Source organism: Henckelia pumila, chromosome 4 (assembly GCF_033568475.1).
Source record: "Henckelia pumila isolate YLH828 chromosome 4, ASM3356847v2, whole genome shotgun sequence".
NCBI classification, from domain to species: Eukaryota; Viridiplantae; Streptophyta; class Magnoliopsida; order Lamiales; family Gesneriaceae; genus Henckelia; species Henckelia pumila.
Window position 1 is genome coordinate 127684104 of NC_133123.1, and position 27247 is coordinate 127711350.

Here is a 27247-nt window from a genome sequence, read left to right on the forward strand (position 1 = left end):
CTTTCATCTGTTCCAGATTTATTCTCTCTCTCTCTTTTAAATTGGTCTGAACCAGCGTGTGGCTGCTGTGAATCTAAAGGAATAACATGCACCTCGAAAAATTATACAAAAGGCCCTCAATTATTCTGCGACAACGAACTTATGGGGAAGCAAGCTGGTATATTTATTTATGCACTATCCCAACTATTGCATGATTTGGCTACCGAAACTCATCCCTTTTTCACTTGCGTTTGCAACAGGCAACTTATTTATTTCCATTGACTAGGAAAGTAAACGCACGTGGATGACTAACAATTGAAAAAATGATTATGAAATTTAGGTAGTGTTTGCAATCTCTAAATATAAATGATTATTAATTTTGTCTTCAAAAATTTGTGAAAAAAAATTTCATAATCACTTATTTTTAGAGATTGCAAACACTGCCTTAGATATGTTTAAATTCGTTTAAATAGAAGTATGTTTAGAAGTATTTATCAATCTAAATAGAGCAAAACATAATACATGAAAAAAATCGTGCACGACAATAACTCATATATATTCACATGTCCATTTGTGACACTTGCAATCTGTTTTTTTTTTTTTTTTGGTGAATTTGGTATAATGACAATTCTCTTCAAATCGATCGGAGAAGATAAATTTTTTCATCCAAATACTAATCATAAAGAAAAACAATAAAAATAATGTAAGACCGAGTGTATGCCGTTTCACCAGAAGTTATATATAGCCGATGGTAACGGTGCAACTCAAATATTTTAAATTGTACAACTCAAGCGCCACGTTTCGATTTTTCACTAAACATGGATGACAAAATAAAATGATACGATAAAATCATTTATGAGAAAAAATTGAGTATTCAAATATTTTAATTTTTTTAAAAAAATTTTTGTTTTTCAAATTACTCACATATGAGTAATTAACATGACATTTTGAAATTTAATACTATTTTCATTATCTTCTGTTGAGTTAATTAATTTTTGAGTAGATATTATGTGAGACAATCTCATCGATTTTTATCCTTAAGATGAGTCAACCCTGTTCATATTTACAAATAAAAATAATACTTTTGACAAAAAAATTTAATAATTTTTCTTGTTTGGCCTAAATAAGAAATATATCTCATAAAATTGACTTGTGAGATCGTCTTACATGAGTTCATTTAATTTTTTTTGAATTCTAATTACTCCGACGTATGTTCGTCACGTCTGGGATCCACTACTAATCACTCAATAAACATGTAATTAACTTAATTAAAATATGGAAAACTGCAATTTCGGTCATATATGTTTGTCACTTTGCGATTTTGGTCCTCTATGTTTTCATATTTCAGTTTTAGTCCTACATGTTTTGATTTTTGACAATTTCAGTCCTTTTATTCGAAAATGCTTATGTGGCACTATACACGTCAGCTTCACATCAGCACTACATTGGTGTCACATCAGTGCCACATCGGAAAAAGGACTAAAATTGCCAAAAAAATAAAGATAGCGAACTAAAATTGAAATCTAAAAATATAGAGGACTGAAATCGCAAAGTGACAAACGTACATGACCAAAAAAGCAATTTTTCCTTAAAATATTAACATATAAATAGCTGAATATAACAGAAACTTATGAGTTAATTATACAACCCAATCGAATTACAAAACAAATAGAAATATCCTTAAATTAAAACCAATGGTGTCATCTGCTTCTAGATCCTGGTAATTGACTTAACATTGATTCACCTTGTGAACAACTTGCAAGTTGCATCATCGAATGTGGTGTTCATGATAGAAGCAAGGACATTAGTGAAATTGCCAAGTACTCAATGTATGAGTACACAAGTTTATATGCAATGCATAAAACAAGACTACTTTGGTAAACCTGGATTGAATAAAATTTGAAACTCATGCTAAGAGTGTAGGCACCCCAATATGAGCTCGATGTTCCAAAAATCCATTGGATGCCACAAATACTGACCGTGATCTTGGACATACATTGTCCTGGATAACCGCACACATTTTTCTATGGATCTAGTGGGTGTCACACGGTTACAAGAAATAAGAGCTGATCAACAACCCTACTCAATTGACTATCTCAAGGGATATCAGGCTCAACGTGATTAGCACATGTTCATATATACATACATTACAGGATACTAATGCATCATATGACAGATAATACTACAATATATAAATTAAGATCGATGCATCCTCAGCTGGATATATCAGTCATTACTTACATATCTCTAAAAAAAACTTGTTAGCAGCACAAATTATAAAGTCTATAAAGTCATAGCCTAAAGATAAGTGAACATCATATCACTATTTTTTTATCTAACAGTCTCTATTATTCCAATAGATACTCCCAATAACTATTAAGTATTCAGGACTGTACTTTCATCAATCGTTAGTCCGTAGAAGTCGAGAGCCCCGCAACTGAGCATAGTTTTGTTACAACCTCAATAGCACACTGCTCCTTGCTAGCCCTCGATGATAATGGGTCATGGCTAGAAACACTCAAATATATACTGAATAACTCAAGAAACTCTGTTGCAGTTAGGCATGATTGCCGCATGAGAATCTCATGGCTATTTTAACTTATTAAAATTTTTTGCAACAAACATTTTGTTATGATTTTTATTTATAAATTAGTTAAATAAAACACAATAAAATATCGTTTTGATATGATTTTTTAGTGTTTCTAATATTTTAATTTTTAATCATTTTTGTCAACCAATGCTTTCTTGTGATTTATATTTATAAATAGCTTTAATAAAACATGGTAAAAAAATCATTACAATAAGAATATGACAAAAGAAAATGATACGATAATTATAGTTATGAGAAACATTATATTTATACGCTCACATGAGCTATTGAAATGCTTTATCTTAAAATGTTAATGTAAATGTAGAAAAGTGATGATCATAAATGATGACACTGAAACTGCAACAGTTACATTGTTCGAACACACCAATACACGCATACCATATATGTAAACATTGAAATTTAAAAACTTAACTATTTTTCCCATTATAAAGACTAAAAACTATAACAATATATTTATGGGATGATCTTGCAATTAACGAATGAATATTTTTACAAAAGATGAGATGGATAAACCAGTTATGGATTTTTGTAACTTAAAAATACATGTTTTGAAGGTAAATTTTTGTAATTAATAACTAATTTTTGTAACATAAAAATACATGTTTTGAAAGTATATTTTTGTAAACAAATCTTTACAAAAATTAGTTATTAACATTACTCACTATTTATTCCTACTACAAAAGGCACAATATTATTTATTATTTCAATTTATGTTTATCATTTCAAGAGCAAAATTTTGAATATTTCATCATTGGATTGGAGCAAATTAATATTTTATAAATGACATTTATACAACACGAGATAGGAAATTTTCAACAAATACATTGATCGTTAATGATGTTGACATACAAGTAATAGAAGACGACAAAATACCGGAATGCAATTGAGAATAATAAAATTATTGTTATTCTTGCAAGTAAAATTTTTTACAATAAAAAAGAGACCTTCTAACAAAATAATAAAATAAAATACAGCACAATAATTTCTATTAAATATGATGATAATATTGATTCTCATAGAGAATAAAAATCGCATGGTACGAAAAAAAATCATGAAAGAGAGAAAATATCAAAATATAAAGAAAAAAATATTTCACGCAATAATTTAAATTAAGGTTTAGAATGCATTAGCTATATCAATTTTATTCCATAGATCAATAGTTACAAAATAAATGATCTAACATATAAGATAGAAAACTACAAAATCAATATTTAATGTAATTCGATTAATGTATTTCATTTATTAACAAATAAATAATAAATCACATTATTCAAGATATACATATATGAGATAGAAAATAAGACGAATTCATGGTATGAAACATGTCATAATTACTCAAGATTAATCAACAAAACAATGGAAAACTCTGTTGAGGTGCAATAATCGTCCCTGCTGGTAGAGCGATCGAACCATGTTTCTTGAGATGTTGTATGGTTTAAAAGATTTGAGTTGTACCATTACCACCCATAATAACTTTTGGTAAAAGGGCAAGCAATCAGTCCTACAATTGTATCAGAGCCAATGTCATGAATTTGATTCTTATTGATTGTAAAGAGTACAGTTATTGGGAGTGAGATTGTTGAGGTGCAATAATTGTTCCTGCTGGTAGAGCGATCGAACTATGACGTGGATGTTGTATGGTTTAAAAGATTTGATTTACGGTTTAAAAGATTTGAGTGACACAATTACCACCAGCTATAGCTTTTGATAAAGCAGCAAGTGCATGGTCCTAAAATTTGTAATAATTGCGCTGTTTCTTATTGGAGATTTTAATGATGATAATAATTTATATGAATCTCAAATTTTCATTTAACTAATTTCATTGCAAAGATTAAGCAACTTGCGAAACCACTCATACATAAAGTGCAAAAATTCAAATAGAAGTGCGAATCAATGAACTCTGTTTGACGTGTACTTAGGAGCTAATAATATTCTCAGCTAGAAAAACTTAAAAAATCCTCGGGAAGCCAATGGCTCGGCTAATTATTCTAAAATAACAAAAATGGAATCGAGATGAATGAAATGAAACTTGATCTCCTTCAAACGTACAGCTCAAGCAGACGTCGCCATGTAACGAATCAGGTCGATCACACGGTTGATGTCACATGCAATGCAAGTAAGATTTACATCAGCAATGAATGCACTTACTGATCCCAAAGTTAGCAATGAAAATACCACTTTAATGTACATGTGAGTTACCTGTAACCCCATTCATTGTCGTACCAAGAGAGAAACTTGATGAAGTTGCCATTTAGAGCAATTTCGGCCCTGGCGTCGAAGATACTTGACCTACATTGATGCCATGGATAAAGGTAGTAAGTTCCATGGCTCAAACGTTAATTTCTAGTGGATTTATAGATCAAAATAACAAACAAAGGAAAACGGTAGGTCGAAAAAGAGTGGAAAACAGCCGGAGAAGACGATCATCTACAGTCACCAATAAAGTCGGTAGACACCACATCATCTTTTGTGTATCCTAGGATACCCTTCAACTTACCCTCAGATTCCTCCATATGAAATAGCAAACAAGTTAGACCCCATTCGGCAAAATGAGTCTGAATTTGAGGGGGGATTTTTGTGGTCTAAAAGAAACAAGAAAATGGTATTTTACTTGATCGCTGCTTTGATTTCATCATATGAAGCTGCCTTCTCGAGCCTTGCAGTGAGATCGACAACTGAGACATCGACGACTGGAACACGAAAAGCCGTGCCAGAGCGCAAAAACATCAACACGCGAAGAGTGTCAAACTCCGCTGCCAAATTAAAACGACTACTTGAAAACCATCAAAAAATAATGAGAAGAACAGACATCGGGAGATGAAAAGAGGCTGCAACAAAGCAAATTAACAGGAGAAAAAAAAAAGAGCAAAACACATGCCATGAGGGAAAGTCCGAGATGGCAGCCGGCCGTCTACTCTACCTCTACCCCACGTCATGGGAGGCAGAAGGAGGAAAACTGAGGCAACAGATAATAAAAGGTCTGAGGGAAAAAAAATCAAGCGATATGGAGATTGTACCACAACGTGTATGAGTTAACTAAGCAGCCATTATTACCATGGTAATGGAATGCACAAATGAGAAGGGAAGAAACGGCCGAAGCAAATAAATGAGCGGTTGAGGCGCTGAGCCCATATATTAATTACATGGTACAAAGCATGAAATCACAACCGAGGACATGGAGAAACCAAGTTTAAACCTGATAGGTAAGGGTATACAAGGAAATTCATAATTCAAACTGGCTTATTTAGATTATAGTAGATTATTTATCAATTATTTCGATATTGTGTGTGATGTCGTACTGGATTAATTATTTATACCTTAAATTAGTCATCCATTTTCACTTGTGCTTGCTTGCAACAGGCAACTTATCTAAGAGATTATGGATTTCAGGTGAACGAACCAAATCTTTATTTCCGATATTGATTATATGTTGTACTGGATTTGAAATATCTACTGATGTTAATTTCTGCAGGTGGAATCTTGGGTTCTATTCTCTTTGTGGTCACACTGGCATATCTCTACCGTCTTTATGGCTCGATTACAGCGAATAAAGAGCTCCAGATGAAGATCGAAAGTTTTTTGGAAGATTACAAGGCTCTTAAGCCGACGAGATTCTCTTACTCTAATGTGCGGAGGATCACAAATGAGTTTAGTGAAAAATTGGGAGAAGGTGGTTATGGGACCTGTTGGGCTTTGGCCCAACTAATATTCTTATTTTCCCCAGCCCATTTTCTTGGCCCTTATATATTTTATTCCTCAGCCCTAAAGAAACTGAGCGCCTCCTTTCTGTACAGCGTTCCATCCCATCTTTCTGCCTCTATGTGAGGCTGCCGAAGAGAGAAGATACCGTGAGATTGTGGGGAAGATAGTGATAGAAGCTTGTGTGCTTCATTCTTCGTGTCTTCATCTTTCCCTATTGCTTGTGAAAGAGTGGGTGCCCGGTGAGCCAACTTGTGGCTAAGGGCTTTGATGACTCTTTGTATAAACAATCTTTTGTTTAATATAATTTACACATTTATTAATGGCAATGACTTTATCTTTCTTCATATTGTTATATTGTGATATACTATTGTTGTTTTGATAAAGACCTTGAATATACTATAGTGTATGTAAGATGTGGTAGAACATGGGGATGTCTATCATGAAACACATCTTATAGTCACTGTATATTCTAAACTGTTCCTAGTCGATTGAGCCGTTCGATAATAAGGATAAGGATCGCTCGAGTTTGAGACTAGCATTTGCGATGCGGAGTACCACGTTTCATTGGTAAGGAACATAGAGATGTTCGAAGCATGCAAATGGATATTCATATGATGAATGATCGAACTACCCTATCCGGACTTTCCAAGTGGTTATCACTTATCGAGTGGATATAGTCCGCGGTTTTGGTTGTACACCATTAGTCCTTACTACTTGAAACATCATTGAGACTCTATATGCTAGTACTGTGCTTTGACTCGTTTACCGACTCTATTGGAGTCATCAGGTGTCGGGATTGGGTACAGTTACAACACATATAGGAGTCGATGCTTTGTTGTCAAGGATTCACCACATACTTGCGAGTGTGGATATCCTATGCGATCTGAGGAGATATTAGTGTGACGAATCTCTGGCCAGAGTACATGATGTGATTTAAGAAATGGTTTCTTAGTAGCACATGCGATGTCACTATTTGATCTTTAAGATGCATTGCATAGTTATCGAATCTCGAGTGACTCTCGATATACCAATGGTTGTTGATTCGATCGGGATATTTGGATGAAGGGACCGTACTGTATGCTAACCAAAATCTATTGGTTCTTGTAGGCACTATCAGTGATACCTAGGGAATCATGGGGCGATGTTGCTAGGCGCTCATACCATGATTCGATGGGCAAGTCGGAAATTGTTGTTCCGAGTCACAAGGAGTTGTGAGCCCACGGCTAGCTGTATCCCTGAACCATTGAGGGTCACACAGTGTAATGGATTTTTAATCCCCGTTGAGATAGTTAAATTTAAAGAGTTAAATTTAATGAACGAAGAAGTTGGACTTCTTATTTAAGAGTAGAGGAGTAAGATTTCCTAAAATGACATAGAGATGGCCATTTTTGGAAATCACTGAATTCGGATTCAGAAAAATTTATCTTGACTTTAAAAGGTGCAGAAATGGTTTCTGTGCACATTGGTGAAATCGGTTTATCAATCGGAGTCACGATGAATTTTATATTAATTTCTGAACATGCGGGCTTTGCTTGTCGGGCTTGAACTTATGACTAATGGGCCCTAAGCTGTTAGTGGCCTACATTATAAATAAGTTATTGCAGTACAGAAATTAGATACAACAGGTCATAAAATAATTTTCGAAAACCCTAATTTTATTGATTGTGGCCGCCGCCCCCTCTCCCTCTGCTTGAGAAAAATCCAGCCTGTGATTTTGAATTACAGTCTGGTTTAACGGATCAAATTCGTTAATCTCTTCGTAGAAACTTCTGATAGATTTTCTAGTGCAATCTATCAGAGGGATTGAATATCCGTTCGTGGACCTGATTGAAGAACAGTTCGTCCATCAGTTCCAGGGATATACAACAAGAGCAGAGAAATCTATTGGTGTCCAAAATCTCGATTCGAGATTAAAGGTAAAAATTTTATAATTGTTATTTAATTTTTACGCACACAATTTAATCGTAAGGTTGATACCTATTATGGAATCGTTTCATACAAAAATTTTAAACTTCCGCTGCACCAGGTATCAATCCTAATTGATCTGATCGCCGCGTTCTACAACAGCTTGGTGCTTATCTGCTCCTTCTTTCTCGTTCGGCCTTGGTTGGGATTCCTACTGTATGTAGGAGCTGAGCGTGAGGCGTAGGCATGAGGTGTGGGCGTGAGGTTGGGAATATGATATGAATCTTGTTGTGTAAGATTAGCAAACACGATTACAATTTGAATCACACCCTCTAACCAATAAACAAAAGACTCAAAGTTTTTCCCAATCTTTGAAACAAGTAAAATTGATAGGGTTTTGGATTTCCACCTTTAATCGACGGTACGATTAACAACAGAAACCACAACAATTAAAACCAAAGAAAACCTTCAGATAAACTTGTATCTGACAATCTTCAGTAAGAAACAATCGACAAACGTTTCCAAGTAATTAACTGAGAAAGTTTGATTTGAAGAACAAAGCAAAGCTTTTAATAAAATTCTTGAGAGAATTTTCAATAATTTTTGTATATGCTGAATCTTAATTCTTATTAATGAAATAAAACAAAAATATTTATAGTTTACAATCAAAAATAAAAGATAACGCAAAATATAGCCTAAAGATATCAAAGATATCATCTAGAAAGTTTCCTAGTATAATTAAAAGACTCAAAATATAGAAAATAATGGCAAAATATCAAAAAAATCTCGCGCACACACAACACGCCGAACTGTGTGTAAAATTCGAAGGCGCAGGCGCGCGTGAGCCGGCGCTGGTGCGCGTGAAGTTCTGTCCGTCAGGCGCGGGCGCACGTCAGGGAGGCACGGGCGCGCATACGTCTCTGACCATAACACTTATTTTTGTGTTTTCTTTGATATTTCCTCCACTTTCTGAACTACTTTGGACTTCAATAGTATTGTAACATCCTCCAAATTGATCTTCAAGTACTCCAACTTGATTGCCATGAATTCCAAACCCTTCAACTCTCGAATGTAAATCTTGAAGAAAGTCTTGGAACAATATGAATCTTTGAGCGCCTTCTAGATTCATATCAGACTCCCCTTCTTCAAAAAGATTTGTCCTCAAATCTTGCCCTTTATCTACAAAAACCAAGCAAAGATTAGAAAATTTAAAAATATTTTTCACAAGCAACAATGTACTTTGCATACTCAAAACTATATCAAGACACACGAAGTTTTTCATACTCAAACTAAACACCTTATAACCACTAGCACGTATAAACATGATTAAAATGTCATTAAGCAAAACATAGAGCAAATTCCTCTCCTTCTTAGATCTAGTTAACCCCAACACAAAATTCATAGATAAATACAACCATTGTGCTCTAGGAATAAGAATTAATGCACATGCAATATGCCGCTTACAACTCCACTCAACATATCTTTTCATGTGTAACCATAACAAATATTCATCCAACATACTCTTTAATTTGGATTTCTCAAAATTATACTTCAAACTGAAAGCACATATCCTTTCGTCAAACAAAGCATGCAATGAAGAATATATAAAGAAAAACTTATTTTCTTTAAACAAATACTTTCTCACATAAAATTTATCATGAACATTGCACAAGTATTTTTCAAACCATAAGAACCATGTAACCAAAAGAGATAAGAACTCATACCTTTGTGATAGTGTAGTAACTACCACATTTTTCTTACCTCGTTGGTACTTAATCAACTCTTCACCAACAACCCTGAGTTCTTGAAAATTCTCACCATCCACAAGTAAGGCAAATTTTCTTGTACACAACACATTATCATTCAAACTTTCACACAAACTCTCATCTCTTTGTGTCGACACCACAAGTATAAAATATTCGACACGCCCATTCAAAATTTTGATATATACTAAGATATAATCAAAGTATAACAAAATAAATTTACCTCTAGATGCATGCAAAATATATGCCATCAATCTCATGAAAGTACTACGCACATTATTTAGCCCAAAAGTCATCACTAACCAATCAAGAAAATAGGACTTACCACATATGCTACTCATGCACAATTGACTCACATCGACACAAACTAACTCATCAAATCTTTTAGTATGCACAAACTTAAGAGAATTAATATCAAGATTTGAAATCAAAGCATAATTCATAGCTAACATTTACTCAAATCCTTCAACAAAGTAAGTAAATTCATGCAACATAGAATTAAGTTCATACCTTTGGAAGTTTGAATTGAAATTGTACCTTCGAATTGTATCTACATCGTATCTCTCAAAGGGAACAACTTTTAAACATTCAATCTCACCTTGACATGGATCCAATATGTTAAGCCTTTTAGTTTTGTATCTCCTTTAATTCTTCAACAACACATCTTCAAAATCCTGCAAAGAAGAACAAACGATGCTCGGGATTGAACCGGCTATATTATCACAATGAGATAAAACCTCTTTGTACATAAGTACTTTAAGGATCTTATTCAATTGCACAAAATTTTCATCCTCATAATTTCGGACCATAATATTTTCTTTGTTTATTGGTCTCTTTCCTCTCTTTTTTTTCCTTTTTTTTTTTCTCTCAAAGGCCATCTCACTTTTTTGAACACTCATTTTTTCGGCCTCTTCTTTTCTTTTTCCTTTTCAATGGCTATCTTACTTTTTTCATCACTCATTTTTTTAGCCATATCACTCAAATTTTCAAATTCCAATTGATCCTCAAGAAATTCTTTTGGACTCAATAGAATAGCAAGATTACAAGACTCATCCAACAACAAATTACTAGTCCCCCTATGAACATCCATAGGACTCTCATCTACAACAAAAATATTAGATGACTTTTTAACAACTACAAACTCACCTACTACTTCACATTTGCCAACACTATCAACCACACCATGTACAATAGAAGGTTTTTCATCAATCCACTCTCCTTCCACCGCACAAATTTTGACACTCACATCATCAATCAATAAAGTTTCATCCTCAATTATCGACTCAACTTCAACTTTTGATTCAACCTCTACGACACCATTAGATTCAATCTCTACACGAGAATCCTCCAATTTCATTATAGCCTCATTAAAACATTGGCTCACGTCATTCTTATCTTTTCTATGACACCATAAGCATGCAATATCAAAGGTACTAGAATTTGTAATTTTAGATGTACCTTGATGCTCACGTTTGGAAACAACACTTCTCCTCTCATAGTGATTAGGAGCAAAGCGTTTCCTCAACACCCTTTTCAACTCATCCCACGTAGATATAGGACTCATTCCACGCCTCTCCCGATTCTCATCTAACCTATCCCACCAAGTGCAAGCATAGTCGGTAAACACTTTTATGACAAGTTTTACCTTCCTAGATTCAGAAATATCACGATCATCTAATACACTCTCTACCCTTTTCTCCTACTTCAGATACAATTTCGGATCCTCATCTCCATGGAACGATGGAATTTTACTTTTATTACTTCCATTACTACCACACCCATAAAATCTCCTTTTACTCTCCATGTACTCATCATCTCCTCCAACAAAATAATTTCTATAGGACATCGTACCTGCAAGAAGAAGGTTAGTAATTACAATATTCCTCACCCAAAATCTCACAAGTCATTCCAAAGAAATCGCTCAAACACTCTTTTTTTTCACTCAAATAAAGAATAGCTTATGCTTTGTGGTTTTAAATATCAAACTCTAAAGTTCAAAACTTGTAAACACTTGCCAATCGACTCACGTAGATTGCACAAAAACAAGTCAAGAGACTTATGAAGATTGAAATAATTTTTTTTTTACCCAAATACTCATAAGACACAAGACTTTGCCACAAGTTATTTTGCTTCTCCCTTTTTTTAAAAGCTTTTTCGGTCTCTACCCTTTTTTTTTTGACCGATTTCAAATCTCTTTTTTTTTTGAACTTTTTTTTTCGATTTTTCACTTTTTTTTTTTGAATTTATAACTTATAGCACAAGACACGAGACTTAGATAACAAGTTTAAAAGAATGACACAGAAATTTAAGATGAGAGACTTAGATGAAGAACGAAGAACACGAAGAACAGAGATAGATAAAGATAGGTACTTACTTGATTCAAAACCTTAGCTTTGATACCAAATGATATGAATCTTGTTGTGTAAGATTATCAAACACGATTATAATTTGAATCGCACCCTCTAACCAATAAACAAAAGACTCAAAGTTTTGCCCAATCTTTGAAACAAGTAAAATTGATAGGGTTTTGGATTTCCACCTTTAATCGACGGTACGATTAACAACAGAAACCACAACAATTAAAACCAAAGAAAACCTTTAGATAAACTTGTATCTGACAATCTTCAGTGAGAAACAATCGACAAATGTTTCCAAGTAATTAACTGAGAAAGTTTGATTTGAAGAACAAAGCAAAGCTTTGAATAAAATTTTTGAGAGAATTTTCAATAATTTTTGTATATACTGAATCTGAATTCTTATTAATGAAATAAAACAAAAGTATTTATAGTTTACAATCAAAAATAAAAGATAACGCAAAATATAGCCTAAAGATATCAAAGATATCATCTAGAAAGTTTTCTAGTATAATTAAAAGAATCAAAATATAGAAAATAATGCCAAAATATCAAAAAAATCTCGCACACACACAACACGCCAAACTATGTGTAAAATTTGAAGGCGCGGGCGCGCATGAAGTTCTGTCCGTCAGGCGCGGGCGCACGTCAGGGAGGCGTGGGCGCGCATGAAGTTCTGTCCGTCAGGCGCGGGCGCACGTCAGGGAGGCGCAGGCGCGCATACGTCTCTGACCATAACACTTATTTTTGTGTTTTCTTTTATATTTCCTCCACTTTTTGAACTACTTTCGACTTCAATAGTATTGTAACATCCTCCAAATTGATCTTCAAGTACTCCAACTTGATTGCCATGAATTCCAAACCCTTCAACTCTCGAATGTAAATCTTGAAACAAGTCTTGGAACAATATGAATCTTTTAGCACCTTCTAGATTCATATCAGACTCCCCTTCTTCAAAAATATTTGTCCTCAAATCTGGCCCTTTATCTACAAAAACCAAGCAAAGATTAGAAAATTTAAAAATATTTTTCACAAGCAACAATGTACTTTGCACACTCAAAACTATATCAAGACACACGAAATTTCTCATACTCAAACTAAACACCTTATAACCACTAGCACGTATAAACATGATTAAAATGCCATTAAGCAAAACATAGAGCAAATTCCTCTCCTTCTTAGACCTAGTTAACCCCAACACAAAATTTATAGATAAATACAACCATTGTGCTCTAGGAATAAGAATTAATGCACATGCAATATGCCGCTTACAACTCCACTCAAAATATCTTTTCATGTGTAACCATAACAAATATTCATCCAACATACTCTTTAATTTGGATTTCTCAAAATTACACTTCAAACTGAAAGCACATATCCTTTCGTCAAACAAAGCATGCAATGAAGAATATATAAAAAAAAAAAAAAAAACTTATTTTCTTTAAACAAATACTTTCTTTCTCACATAAAATTTATCATGAACATTGCACAAGTATTTTTCAAACCATAAGAACCATGTAACCAAAAGAGATAAGAACTCGTACCTTTGTGATAGTGTAGTAACTACCACATTTTCCTTACCTCGTTGGTACTTAATCAACTCTTTACCAACAACCCTGAGTTCTTGAAAATTCTCACCATCCACAAGTAAAGCAAATTTTCTTGTACACAACACATTATCATTCAAACTTTCACACAAACTCTCATCTCTTTGTGTCGACACCACAAGTATAAAATATTCGACACGCCCATTCAAAATTTTGATATATACTAAGATATAATCAAAGTATAACAAAATAAATTTACCTCTAGATGCATGCAAAATATATGCCATCAATCTCATGAAAGTACTACGCACATTATTTAGCCCAAAAGTCATCACTAACCAATCAAGAAAATAGGACTTACCACATATGCTACTCATGCACAATTGACTCACATCGACACAAACTAACTCATCAAATCTTTTAGTATGCACAAACTTAAGAGAATTAATATCAAGATTTGAAATCAAAGCATAATTCATAGCTAACATTTTCTCAAATCCTTCAACAAAGTAATTAAATTCATGCAACATAGAATTAAGTTCATACATTTGGAAGTTTGAATTGAAATTGTGCCTTCGAATTGCATTTATATCGTACCTCTCAAAGGGAACAACTTTCAAACATTCAATCTCACCTTGACATGGATCCAACATGTTAAGCCTTTTAGTTTTGTATCTTCTTTGCTTCTTCAACAACACATCTCCAAAATCCTGCAAAGAAGAACAAACGATGCTTGGGATTGAACCGGCTATATTATCACAATGAGATAAAACCTCTTTATACATAAGTACTTTAAGGATATTATTCAATTGCACAAAATTTTCATCCTCACAATTTCGGACCATAATATTTTCTTTGTTTATTGGTCTCTTTCCTCTCTTTTTTTTCCTCTCTTTTTTTTCTCTCAAAGGCCATCTTACTTTTTTGAACACTCATTTTTTCGGCCTCTTCTTTTTCTTTTTCCTTTTCAATGGCTCTCTTACTTTTTTCATCACTCATTTTTTTAGCCATATCACTCAAATTTTCGAATTCCAATTGATCCTCAAGAAATTATTTTGGACTCAATAGAATAGCAAGATTACAAGACTCATCCAACAACAAATTACTAGTCCCACTATGAACATCCATAGGACTCTCATCTACCACAAAAATATAAGATGAATCTTCAACAACTACAAACTCACCTACTACTTCACATTTGCCAACACTATCAACCACACCATGTACAATAGAAGGTTTTTCATCAACCCACTCTCCTTCCACCGCACAAATTTTGACACTCACATCATCAATCAATAAAGTTTCATCCTCAATTATCGACTCAACTTCAACTTTTGATTCAACCTCTACGACACCATTAGATTCAATCTCTACACGAGAATCCTCCAATTTCATTATAGCCTCATTAAAACATTGGCTCACATCATGCTTATCTTTTCTATGACACCATAAGCATGCAATATCAAAGGTACTATAATTTGTAATTTTAGATGTACCTTGATGCTCACGTTTGGAAAATACACTTCTCCTCTCATAGTGATTAGGAGCAAAGCGTTTCCTCAACACCCTTTTCAACTCATCCCACGTAGATATAGGACTCATTCCACGCCTCTCCCGATTCTCATCTAACCTATCCCACCAAGTGCAAGCATAGTCGGTAAACACTTTTATGACAAGTTTTACCTTCCTAGATTCAGAAATATCACGATCATCTAATACACTCTCTACCCTTTTCTCCCACTTCAGATATAATTCCGGATCCTCATCTCCATGAAACGATGGAATTTTACTTTTATTACTTCCATTACTACCACACCCATAAAATCTCCTTTTACTCTCCATGTACTCATCATCTCCTCCAACAAAATAATTTCTATAAGACATCGTACCTGCAAGAAGAAGGTTAGTAATTACAATATTCCTCACCCAAAATCTCACAAGTCACTCCAAAGAAATCGCTCAAACACTCTTTTTTTCACTCAAATAAAGAATAGCTTATGCTTTGTGATTTTAAATATCAAACTCTAAAGTTCAAAACTTGTAAACACTTGCCAATCGACTCACGTAGATTGCACAAAAACAAGTCAAGAGACTTATGAAGATTGAAATAAATTTTTTTTTTACCCAAATACTCACAAGACACAAGACTTTGCCACAAGTTATTTTGCTTCTCCCTTTTTTTTTAAGCTTTTTCGGTCTCTATTTTTTTTTTGACCGATTTCAAATCTCTTTTTTTTTAACTTTTTTTTTTGATTTTTCACTTTTTTTTTTGAATTTATAACTTGTAGCACAAGACACGGGACTTGGATAACAATTTTGAAAGAATGATATAGAAATTTGAGATGAGAGACTTAGATGAAGAACGAAGAACACGAAGAACACGAAGAACAGAGATAGATAAAGATAGGTACTTACTTGATTCAAAACCGTGGCTTTGATACCAAATGATATGAATCTTGTTGTGTAAGATTAGCAAACACGATTACAATTTGAATCGCACCCTCTAACCAATAAACAATAGACTCAAAGTTTTGCCCAATCTTTGAAACAAGTATAATTGATAGGATTTTGGATTTCCACCTTTAATCGACGGTACGATTAACAACAGAAACCACAACAATTGAAACCAAAGAAAACCTTCAGATAAACTTGTATCTGACAATCTTCAGTGAGAAACAATCGACAAACGTTTCCAAGTAATTAACTGAGAAAGTTTGATTTGAAGAACAAAGCAAAGCTTTGAATAAAATTCTTGAGAGAATTTTCAATAATTTTTGTATATACTGAATCTGAATTCTTATTAATGAAATAAAACAAAAGTATTTATAGTTTACAATCAAAAATAAAAGATAACGCAAAATATAGCCTAAAGATATCAAAGATATCATCTAGAAAGTTTCCTAGTATAATTAAAAGACTCAAAATATAGAAAATAATGCCAAAATATCAAAAAAATCTCGCACACACAACACGCCGAACATTGTGTAAAATTCGAAGGTGCGGGCGCGCGTGAGCCAACGCGGGCGCGCATGAAGTTCTGTCAGTCAGGCGCGGGCGCACGTCAGGGAGGCGCGGGCGCGCATGAAGTTCTGTCCGTCAGGCACGGGCGCACGTCAGGGAGGCACGGGCGCCCGTTAGGGAGGCGCGGGCGCGCATATGTCTCTGACCATAACACTTATTTTTGTGTTTTCTTTGATATTTCCTCCACTTTCTGAACTACTTTGGACTTAAATAGTATTGTAACATCCTCCAAATTGATCTTCAAGTACTCCAACTTGATTGCCATGAATTCCAAACCCTTCAACTCTTGAATGTAAATCTTGAAGCAAGTCGTGGAACAATATGAATCTTTGAGCGCCTTCTAGATTCATATCAGAATGGGGAAGCTTTTGCGGTCTTCATCGTGGTTCTTGGTGAAAGGAGATAGTAGCGTCTGAGCCCCGAAATCTTGATATTGCTCACGTTATTGCTTCTGTCTTTTCTTGGTTTCTTTGTGTTTCTGTTCTCTAATATTTTCCTTTGCTGTTTTTGTAGGAACAGATTGATCGATGAAGATGGCGGATCATAAGAGGTGGTTGGAAAATACCTAACAGTGGTATCAGAGCCATTGGATGCCGCCCGCCTCTGCTCGTCGTTGCCCCTGCTCGCTGCTCGTCGCTTGCTGTTCGACGTGCCACTAGTTTGACGAGCCGCTGCCGCCTCTAGGACATCAGTCGTGCAGAGTTTGACCATCACGCTTGCTGCTCGCCGTGACGCTGTTTGTTGTCCGACTCGCACCAGCTGCCTTTCTTTGTGTTTCTTTGTTTTTTGGTTTTCTGCAGGTTCAGCAGCAGCCGCACCACCACGACAGCCTACTTTCCACAGTCGCTCTGGTTCGTGGAATTGAAACTCTAAGTAAGGGAGTTTCACGCTGGTATATTGGCTTGACCTTGAACTTTTTCTTATCGCATTAGTAGCCGCTGGCCGCGGTTTAGGTACTGGGTTTATGTGCTGGTAGAATCCTAGGACTTGCATGCTTACTTGCATTGGTTGTGTTTTCTCTGTTGTGTTTAAGTTGCTTCCGTTGTGCCTGCTGGTTGTGTTTACTGCCTGCTGATCTTGCTGTATCAGATTTCTTTGTGAAAATCTGATTTGTGTGGTTTACTATTTTTCTGTGTGAAAATTTGGTGGTTTTGCCCTTATTTTTTTTGTGTGAAAAAAAAATGTCTTTGACTGGATATAACCTCGTACCTTTTAATGGTAAAACAGATTTTTCAATATGGCAGCAGAAAATGAAAGGGATTTTGATTCAACAAAAAGTTTTTCAAAGCGATAAATCTTTCATATTCTGCCACTGATACTCCTGAGAAAAAAGCTGAAATAGATGAGTTTGCTTATTCTTCTATTATCTTGAACGTGTCAGACTTTGTGTTAAGAAAAGTTGGTAAACTAAAATCTGCTAAGGAACTTTGGAAAAAATTAGAAGAACTTTATACCGAGACTTCACTGCCTAGTAAATTGTTTCTGCTTGAAAAAATTTTCCGGTTCAAACTTGATTTGAATAAAGATATAGATGAAAATCTGGATGTGTTTACCAAACTTGTTCAAGATATTAAGCTAACTGGAGATGAGCATATTGATGATTACACCCCCTATTGTGCTTTTAAATGCTATTCCCGATTCTTACAGTGATGTGAAATCTGCCATTAAGTATGGTAGAGATAAGATTTCATTAGAAACTGTTGTGAATGGTTTGAAAAGTAAAGAGATAGATTTAAACACTAATAAGGGTAACAATAATTCTGGCGAGGTTATGCATGTGAGAGGAAGATTCAGAAATCGCTTTCAAAGATCTTCAAACAACTTTTTTGTTGAAAATCGAGGTAAGAGTAAGTCAAGATACCAGTCCAGGTCTAATAATAGAAAATGTTATAATTGTGGTGAAATAGGTCATTTCATTCGAGATTGTACTTGGCCTAAGCAAACCCATAACCATGATTTGAAAAATCAGCATGATGAGCATGCTAACATGGCTTCTTCTAGTGAAAACATTGGTGATGTTTTTATGGTGACTGAAACATGTGATGTGCCTTCTGTGAATTCTGTGAATTCTGTGCATTCAAGTGCTTTGTGTGAAAATGAATGGCTTGTAGATTCTGCTAGCACTTTCCATATGTCCCCATTTAAAAACATGTTTTCTAGTTATAAAGAAGTAGTGCATGAGTCTGTTTCTATGGCTAACCAGAAATTGTGTCAAATTGTTGGTGTTGGAGATGTAAAACTGAAATTTGATTCTGGTTATGTATTGACTTTGAAAAATGTGAGACATGTGCTAGATTTATGTCATAATTTGATGTCTTGTTCTTCTTTAGAAGAAGAGGGTTTGCAGGGTAAATGGGGTAGTGGAGTGATGAAAATTTTGAAATGTTGTTTAGTGATTTTCAAAGCCTCCAAAAGGAGAAACTTATATGTTTGCCATGCTGAATTTGTTTTTCGTGTTCATGGTAGGCAATCTAGAGTTAAGTCTCCTAATTCCCCTATTTTCAAACCTGCCACTGCTCCAAACAAGGTGGAGCACTTACCTGGTTTAAGTTTTAATTCTGAAAATATGCAGAATGTGCCTGTTGTTGATGAATTGCATGCTAATCTGTCTAAAAATGCTATTGATGATCAAGTTAATGCTGATGTGCATGAGGACATTGCTGAAAATGTGCCAAAAATGATCTTTGTGATTTGAATGATTGTCAATTAGCGAGAGATAGAGATAGAAGGAATGTTAGGCAACCACAACAAGCTGAAATATTTTCTCCCATCATAATGTTTACTATTATGAGTATTATGCATGCGTTTTTGCTTCAGTTTGATTGGGAGATGAAATATTTTGATGTTAGATTTCAGTACCTTCTTGACGTTGTTGCAAAAATTATGATTTATTTTGGAAAATTCCATTCTTGCATGAGAATTGTGTGTTCTTATGATAATTTCAGATTTTGTCTGAAAATTTGTGAACTTTGTGTCGTAGCTTGTAGCTTACTTTGTATTTGTTACATGTTTTGGTTTAAGGACTAACTTTGTGGTTTGTTGTGGGGCGATGATGATGCTATAGGTGACTCTCCGAACTAGTGAACCGACGTTGGGCCAAAAGGTGGAGATTGTTGGGCTTTGGCCCAACTAATATTCTTATTTTCCCTATAGCCCATTTGCTTGTCCCTTATATATTTTATTCCTCAGCCCTAAAGAAACTGAGCGCCTCCTTTCTATACAACGTTCCATCCCATCTTTCTGCCTCTATGTGAGGCTGCCGAAGAGAGAAGATACCGTGAGATTGTGGGGAAGATAGTGATAGAAGCTTGTGTGCTTCATTCTTCGTGTCTTCATCTTTCCCTATTGCTTGGTGCTTATCTGCTCCTTCTTTCTCGTTCGGCCTTGGTTGGGATTCCTACTGTATGTAGGAGCTGAGCGTGAGGTGTGGGCGTGAGGTTGGGAATGGGGAAGCTTTTGCGGTCTTCGTCGTGGTTCTTGGTGAAAGGAGATAGTAGCGTCTGAGCCCCGGAATCTTGATATTGCTCACGTTATTGCTTCTGGGTTTTCTTGGTTTCTTTGTGTTTCTGTTCTCTGCTCTTTTCCTTTGTTGTTTTTGTAGGAACAGATTGATCGATGAAGATGGCGGATCATAAGAGGTGGTTGGCAAATACCTAACAGGACCGTTTACAAAGGAAAACTGTCTAGTGAGATTCATGTTGCAGTAAAGGTCCTCGACAATTCCCAAGGGAACGGCGAGGAGTTTGTGAATGAAGTTAGCACAATCGGTAGAATCCACCATGTCAATGTGGTACGTCTACTTGGTTACTGTGCTGATGGATTCAGAAGAGCACTTGTTTACGAATTCCTCTCCAATGATTCGCTCGAAAAGTTCATCTTCTTCGATGGGCCTAAGAGAAGCTCGCTTAGTCGGGAAAAGATCCAAGATATTGCTCTGGGAGTAGCCAAAGGGATCGAATATCTTCACCAAGGTTGTGACCACCAAATCCTTCATTTCGATATCAAGCCCAACAACATCTTGCTAGACCACAAATTCAACCCCAAGATATGCGATTTTGGTCTGGCTAAACTCTGTTCCAAGGAACAGAGTGCCGTTTCTATGACTGTTGCTAGGGGGACGATGGGCTACATAGCGCCTGAGATGCTGTCGAGGACATTCGGTAGAGTGTCTTTCAAGTCGGATGTTTATAGCTTTGGAATGCTGTTGCTGGAAATGGTTGGGGGGAGGAAGAACGTCGATCAATCGGCGGCGAACAAGAGTCAAGTGTACTTTCCTGAATGGATTTATAATCGATTAAATGAAGAAGAGACATGGGGGGTTCAAATCGATGATCATCAGGACGACGAAGATGGCGAATGTAAGATAGCAAGAAAGCTTACAATGATCGGGCTCTGGTGTATTCAGTGGTATCCAACAGATCGTCCATCTATGAAAACATTGGTGCAAATGTTGGAAGGAGATGGACAGAGTCTCGCCATGCCACCCAATCCTTTTTCAGCAGCTTCGAATGTTGCAAGAATACCTGCAAGACATAATCGGGCACAGTTGGAGATTATGGGTCCGTTTGGTTTCAAAAGCTAGGCCAAAAAAACACTTTTTTAAGTGCTTTTCATTTAATAAAGTGTTTGGTTGACTAAAAAAGTGCTCAAAATTAGAGCTTTTTCAAAAGCCAAAAATTATAGCTTAAAAAAGTGCTTTTTTTAAAAAATGTCTATCAAATGCAAACGGGACCTATATCAAAATTAGAGTAAATCCGTTCTTAAATAAATATATTATGACTGGTAAACAAATGTGGTAAAGTACGTTGTGGGAAATTCCCACTTTTTGACCTTTTTTTTTTCTAAGTTAATTGGCCATAAATACAATGTATTTAAGTTATTATTACATGTTCATATGTATATATATTCTCAAGAGTTATAGGATTGATTTAATAATTAACTATGTTATATATCATATTTTACAGTGCATATATATATATACTGTAAAAAAAAGTAATCATCTGATGTAAATAAGTTAGGATATCGTGTTGGAAATATTTTGTTGGGATCACATAGTTAATTAAAGGGTGAATTGGTGTTTAGTCCCTAAATCCAAAAGCAAATTAAGAATCAGTCCCTTGTCAGAAAAAATTTATTTGCACTCCCTGGGCCCACATTATTTTACTCGGATAAAATTAAGTACAAAATATTGAAAATATGGTACAAATACAAGATATTTGAGCACTAATTGTTCAAGATCGAGTACAAAAATACAATTTTGAGTATAAAATCTAAACATCTTTATTAATGTGAACTTGCAACATGTGTTTGAGTACTCAAAAATCATATATTTGTACCAGATCTAACACATTGGGTACTCAAAAATCACATATGGGTACCATATTTTCAATGTTTTGTACCGATTTTCCTCTAAATAAGATAAATGTGTTATTAATATCAATATTTTTTAGTTCTAGAAAATCATATATTTATACTAGATCTAACACATTTGATACTCAAATATCATGTATTTGTACCATATTTTTCATGTTTAGTACCGAATTTTATCCGAAACAAAACATGTGGGCCCAGGGAGTTTAAACAAAGTTTTTTTCTGACAGGGGCTGATTATTAATTTTTGTTTAGGTTTGGGGACTGAATTATAATTAACCGTTAATTAAATTCTACATGGACGTACTATCTAATAAAGAACCCAACAAAGTCATCTCACTCATCTACATTTTCAAACATATTAAAATAAATTGGTATGAGCCACATTATGTGTAAAAACTCAATCCAATTAAATCTTCCTGTCATAATTCGAAGTTTGCTCGGTTCACGTATCACATATCTGAAATTTGGAAATCTTTGGATATTCGAACTCAAAATAAATGTGTAATTTTATCGTCAAGCATGATCCATGGTATTTAGCGACCCGTTTCGGATCACTTACTAATAAGAATTTAAGCATACAATTAATTTAATAAAGCAAATTAGTTTAAACAAAGAAAAACTAATAAATATTAAAACAAAAATACAACTGGAAAATAAATATAGTGAAATAATGCAAATCATGTTCACCGACTGATCACTGATCCAAATCCTAAGTACCATGCAAACTGACTCATCGAATGGGTGTTTGAGATAACAACAAGAACGTGAGCGACACTCGCTAAATACGTAATGTATGAGTATGCAAACCTATATGTACATGCATTTGACGTGTACTGGATATCTAGTTAACAAGGAACGTCATTTTCAAACTAGACGTCATGAGTGAGTAGTACCATTTGAGGTCATATCCTTTGGGTAGCTCACACACTCGTCAAGATCATGGATAACAAGTATCTTGGACAATGTAGTATCAGTCCTCGCCATCACAGTATCTCCCGGTGTCTGATCATATACCGAAACTATAGGGCTGGGTGACCTTACTAAAATGACTATATCAAAATAGATAGAGACTCAACGTGATGTATGCACATGCAGCATATGATCAATAAAAATAAAATATATGTATCATGGAAGATGAATGTAACATATAAATATGCTTACTCAGTTGGATAACTTAGTCAGTACTTGCGTACATCTCACAACTGATCTAGGAGTAAAAGAGTCTATAGTCCAAGTACAAATAAAGTGAATATTGTGAGGCCTCGATTCTAATCATCTAATTAATCGTAATCCAATTAATCAACTCAATTAAACAATAAGGATTAAGAAATAAAAAAAATATTAAAAAGGGGTGCTCGCTTGATCGATAAAATCTTACCGATCGAGCGGCCAAAAATTTCCAAGACTCTGCCGAAAAAATAAAAGGCCTCCGCTCGATCGGTAAAATCTTACCGATCGAGCGGACAAGAAATGCCCAACTCTCTGCCTCGGTACAGGGGTGCTCGCTCGATTGGTAAAATTCAACCGATCGAGCGAGATGCTCTATACCAGAAAAATAATTCTGGTTTTCTTTCAAAATTTTAAATCCCAACTCAATCAAAACACAAACCAACAATATTCATAAACTTATTCAACATGCATAATCCATACAAAGTAGTTCTAGAGTTATACATTCATCCAAACTAATAGAACATGCTTCAGTTCTAGGTTTACAATACCAAAATACATATTGAGTTTGAATTCAATTCAACTCCTAAAACCAAGGGCCTCACTTCTACTCTCTCATCCACCTATCCATGATGTCTCTGGCTTGATCCTGCCCCACCTGTTGCCAAGTACACATACAAATAAAGACAACAGCCGGATAATCCGGTGAGAGTTGATATTCCCAGTAAAAGAGATTGACATGCAATCAAATAAACATATCAAGTCACGATATGATTCTATTCACCATATAATCAATTAATACAATCAAGTACTGAATTAAAATGATATGCATGTCTTTAAAACTTCTATATTATCAGACTCAGATAATCAAATGGAATTCCTCTATTCTTTCTCTCTTCGGTTTAGGATCCTGAGATTAAAACATCCAACGATCACACCGACTCCTCTCTCGAGATGGACGTGGCATGTTTTAATCCTCTAGACTCTAGAGCATCATAGTGAGTTAATCGACGAGGTAGTAAATCGCCTACCAAGACACTCGACTACAATCCCTAGATCGTCTAATTCAAAATAAATAATCTTCGGCTCAATATGAATGCATATGTCATCTCATGCATTCAATATAAATTCAATCATATAATTCAAATAAGCATATAAACATGCAATATGTGATTTCTTCTAGGACACTCGAATCAACTCCGGATTCGAGTTAATCGTCCTATTTCATTCCAAAGTCGTCTTATACCTCTTCTTTGTCGTTCCAAAAACTTCAATCGGCTCAAATCTTCTACACTGATCAAGACTGTCGGGTTCACAATCTTCAAGGACTTCAACTCAATCTATCTGAAGAAGTCACAGAGATCAAAATCGACATCAAAACTCATATCAAACTCGGTAAAACTCAAAGCATCAAAACGACGTTCAAACTTCAAACTGACGGCATAACGGCTATAAACTGATCAAACCGAAAATGCAGACAGCGGGATATCAATTCAATATACTCATTCCAATCCTCAAACATCATATCCAAAACAAAACCAACACATCTCAAAATTCAGATTTTCGAAAATAATAAGAAAATTCATATCAAATCTGATCGTCCTTAGATCTTCGAACCGTCTTAGATATACTGTCACAGCTATCTAATAATCATCCTCTCCGAATATAAATTAATTCTAACAACATCCAAAAATTCAAACCTCTCAGAATTAAGATAAACTTACATCCAAACGGAGCACTCGAAGCTGTGATCGTAGATATCAAGTCACAAATCGATTCTATCGGACAGATTGAGCTCAGTCTGAAATCTGAAAGCTTGGGAAGCTTTGGAACCGCCTTCAATGGAGCATGGCGTCTTGGAGGGGATGAGAAGGATAATGAGAAGACTTAGTCAACTCACACAATATAACAATCTCATAATTTACAATTTAGTCCCTAAAAATCCAAAAATTGCAAAATAGTCTCTGATAAGTAAAAGTTCGGCTCTCTAATTTTGAAATCACTGAATATCTCAAATAAGTTCAATTAAGATAAAAACGGGGCGTTACAATTCTCCCCCTCTTAAATAAGATTTCGTCCTCGAAATCATCAATATCAACTCATAAGAAGATAATTAAGAATTCAGAACAGAATTAAGAACTCACATCAGATGAATAAATCAGGGAATCTCTGTCTCATGTCGGATTCTGTCTCCCAAGTCGCTTCCTCGACCCTGTGACAACTCCACCGAACTTTCACCAAAGGAATCGATTTGGTTCTGAGTTGTTTCTCCTTTCTGTCAAGGATCTGAATCGGTCTCTCGAAATAACTCAGAGTTTCATCAAGTTCAGCTTCGTCAGGCTGAAGAAAATGTGAAGGATCGGGGTGATATTTCCTCAACATCGAGACGTGAAATACGTCGTGAATTCCAGATAAAGAAGGAGGAAGTGCTAATTTGTAGGCTAGATCTCCTATCTTCTATAAAATTTCATACGGACCGATGAATCTCGGTGACAACTTCCCTCTCTTCCCAAATCTAACAGTACCTCTAAACGGAAAAATCTTCAAGAATACACGGTCTCCCTGATCCAAGCAATAAAAGAGGTTCCTGACTTAACGAATACTCAATAAAAAGAGCAGTCTTCATTCTCAATCTAATAATCTTTACCTACTCAGCCATATCACGAATCATATCTGGTCCCAAGTCTGGGGACTCAGACATCTCATCCCAGTACAGAGGAGATCTGCACTTCCTTCCGTACAATGCTTCGAATGGTGCCATCCCTATACTCGTCTGAAAGCTATTGTTGTACAAAAACTCCACAAGAGGCAACGAATCCTGTCAACTAGTGCCAAAATCAAGCACTACTTCTCGTAGCATATCCTCCAGAGTCTGAATCGTCCTCTCAGACTGCCCGTCCGTCTGAGGATGATAAGCTGTACTCAGATGCAACCTAGTACCAAGAGCCTCTTGTAGGCTGTGCCAGAAGTGAGAAGTAAATCGAGGATCTCGGTCAGAAACAATGGATCTCGGCACACCGTGCAATCTGACAATCTCTCTGACATACAACTCTGCCATCTGATCGTGATGGTATGTCATCCGATACGGAATGAAACAAGCAGACTTCGTCAACCTATCAATCACTACCCAAATAGCATCACCTCCTCGAACAGATCGGGGTAGTTTCGTGACGAAATCCATCGAGATATGATCCCACTTCCATTCTGGAATAGATAAACTATGCAGAAGACCTCCCGGCCTCTTTCTCTCGGCTTTCACCTGCTGGCAGTTCAAACAACGTTTCACAAACCTCGCAACATCACTTTTCATCTTCTTCCACCAAAACTGACTCTTCAGGTCGTTGTACATCTTCCGGCCTCCTGGATGAACACTGAACCGACTGCAATGTACCTCTCGCAGAATACTCTGTCTTATCTCAAAAATATCAGGCATGACAATACAATTATTCACAAATAAAACATCATCCCTGAACTGAAACTCAGACTGGTGTCCAGATCTCACTTTGTCTATCGAATTCTGAATACTCTCATCGGATTTCTGTGCTTCTCTGATAGACACAAACAACTCTGGCTCGGCCTGGATAGCACAAACTCTGATAGGACTCTTTTTTTATTCAAACTACAATCCAGAATTGCAAGAGTAGTTAATTAAACGAGACACACCGATGGTCGAAAGAGATAAAGAACAAAGCTTGCGACTCAAAGCATCGGCAGCTGCATTCGACTTCCTCGGGTAATACTTAATCTCACAGTCGAAGTCCTTCAATAAATCTAGCCATCTTCTCTATCTCATATTCAACTCAGACTATGAAAATAAGTAATTAA

The 27247-nt window shown here is 35.4% G+C and overlaps 1 protein-coding gene across 1 annotated transcript; it reads left to right on the forward strand.

The window, feature by feature from the left end:
• Positions 1 to 5765: 5765 nt before the first annotated feature.
• LOC140861721 (rust resistance kinase Lr10-like) lies at positions 5766 to 26797 on the forward strand. Its single transcript, XM_073264738.1, has 5 exons — positions 5766 to 5793; positions 5951 to 5980; positions 6063 to 6275; positions 20521 to 21390; positions 26682 to 26797. The coding sequence occupies exons 1-5, from the start codon at positions 5766 to 5768 to the stop codon at positions 26795 to 26797; spliced, it is 1257 nt and encodes a 418-aa protein (XP_073120839.1).
• The last annotated feature ends 450 nt before the right edge of the window (positions 26798 to 27247 follow it).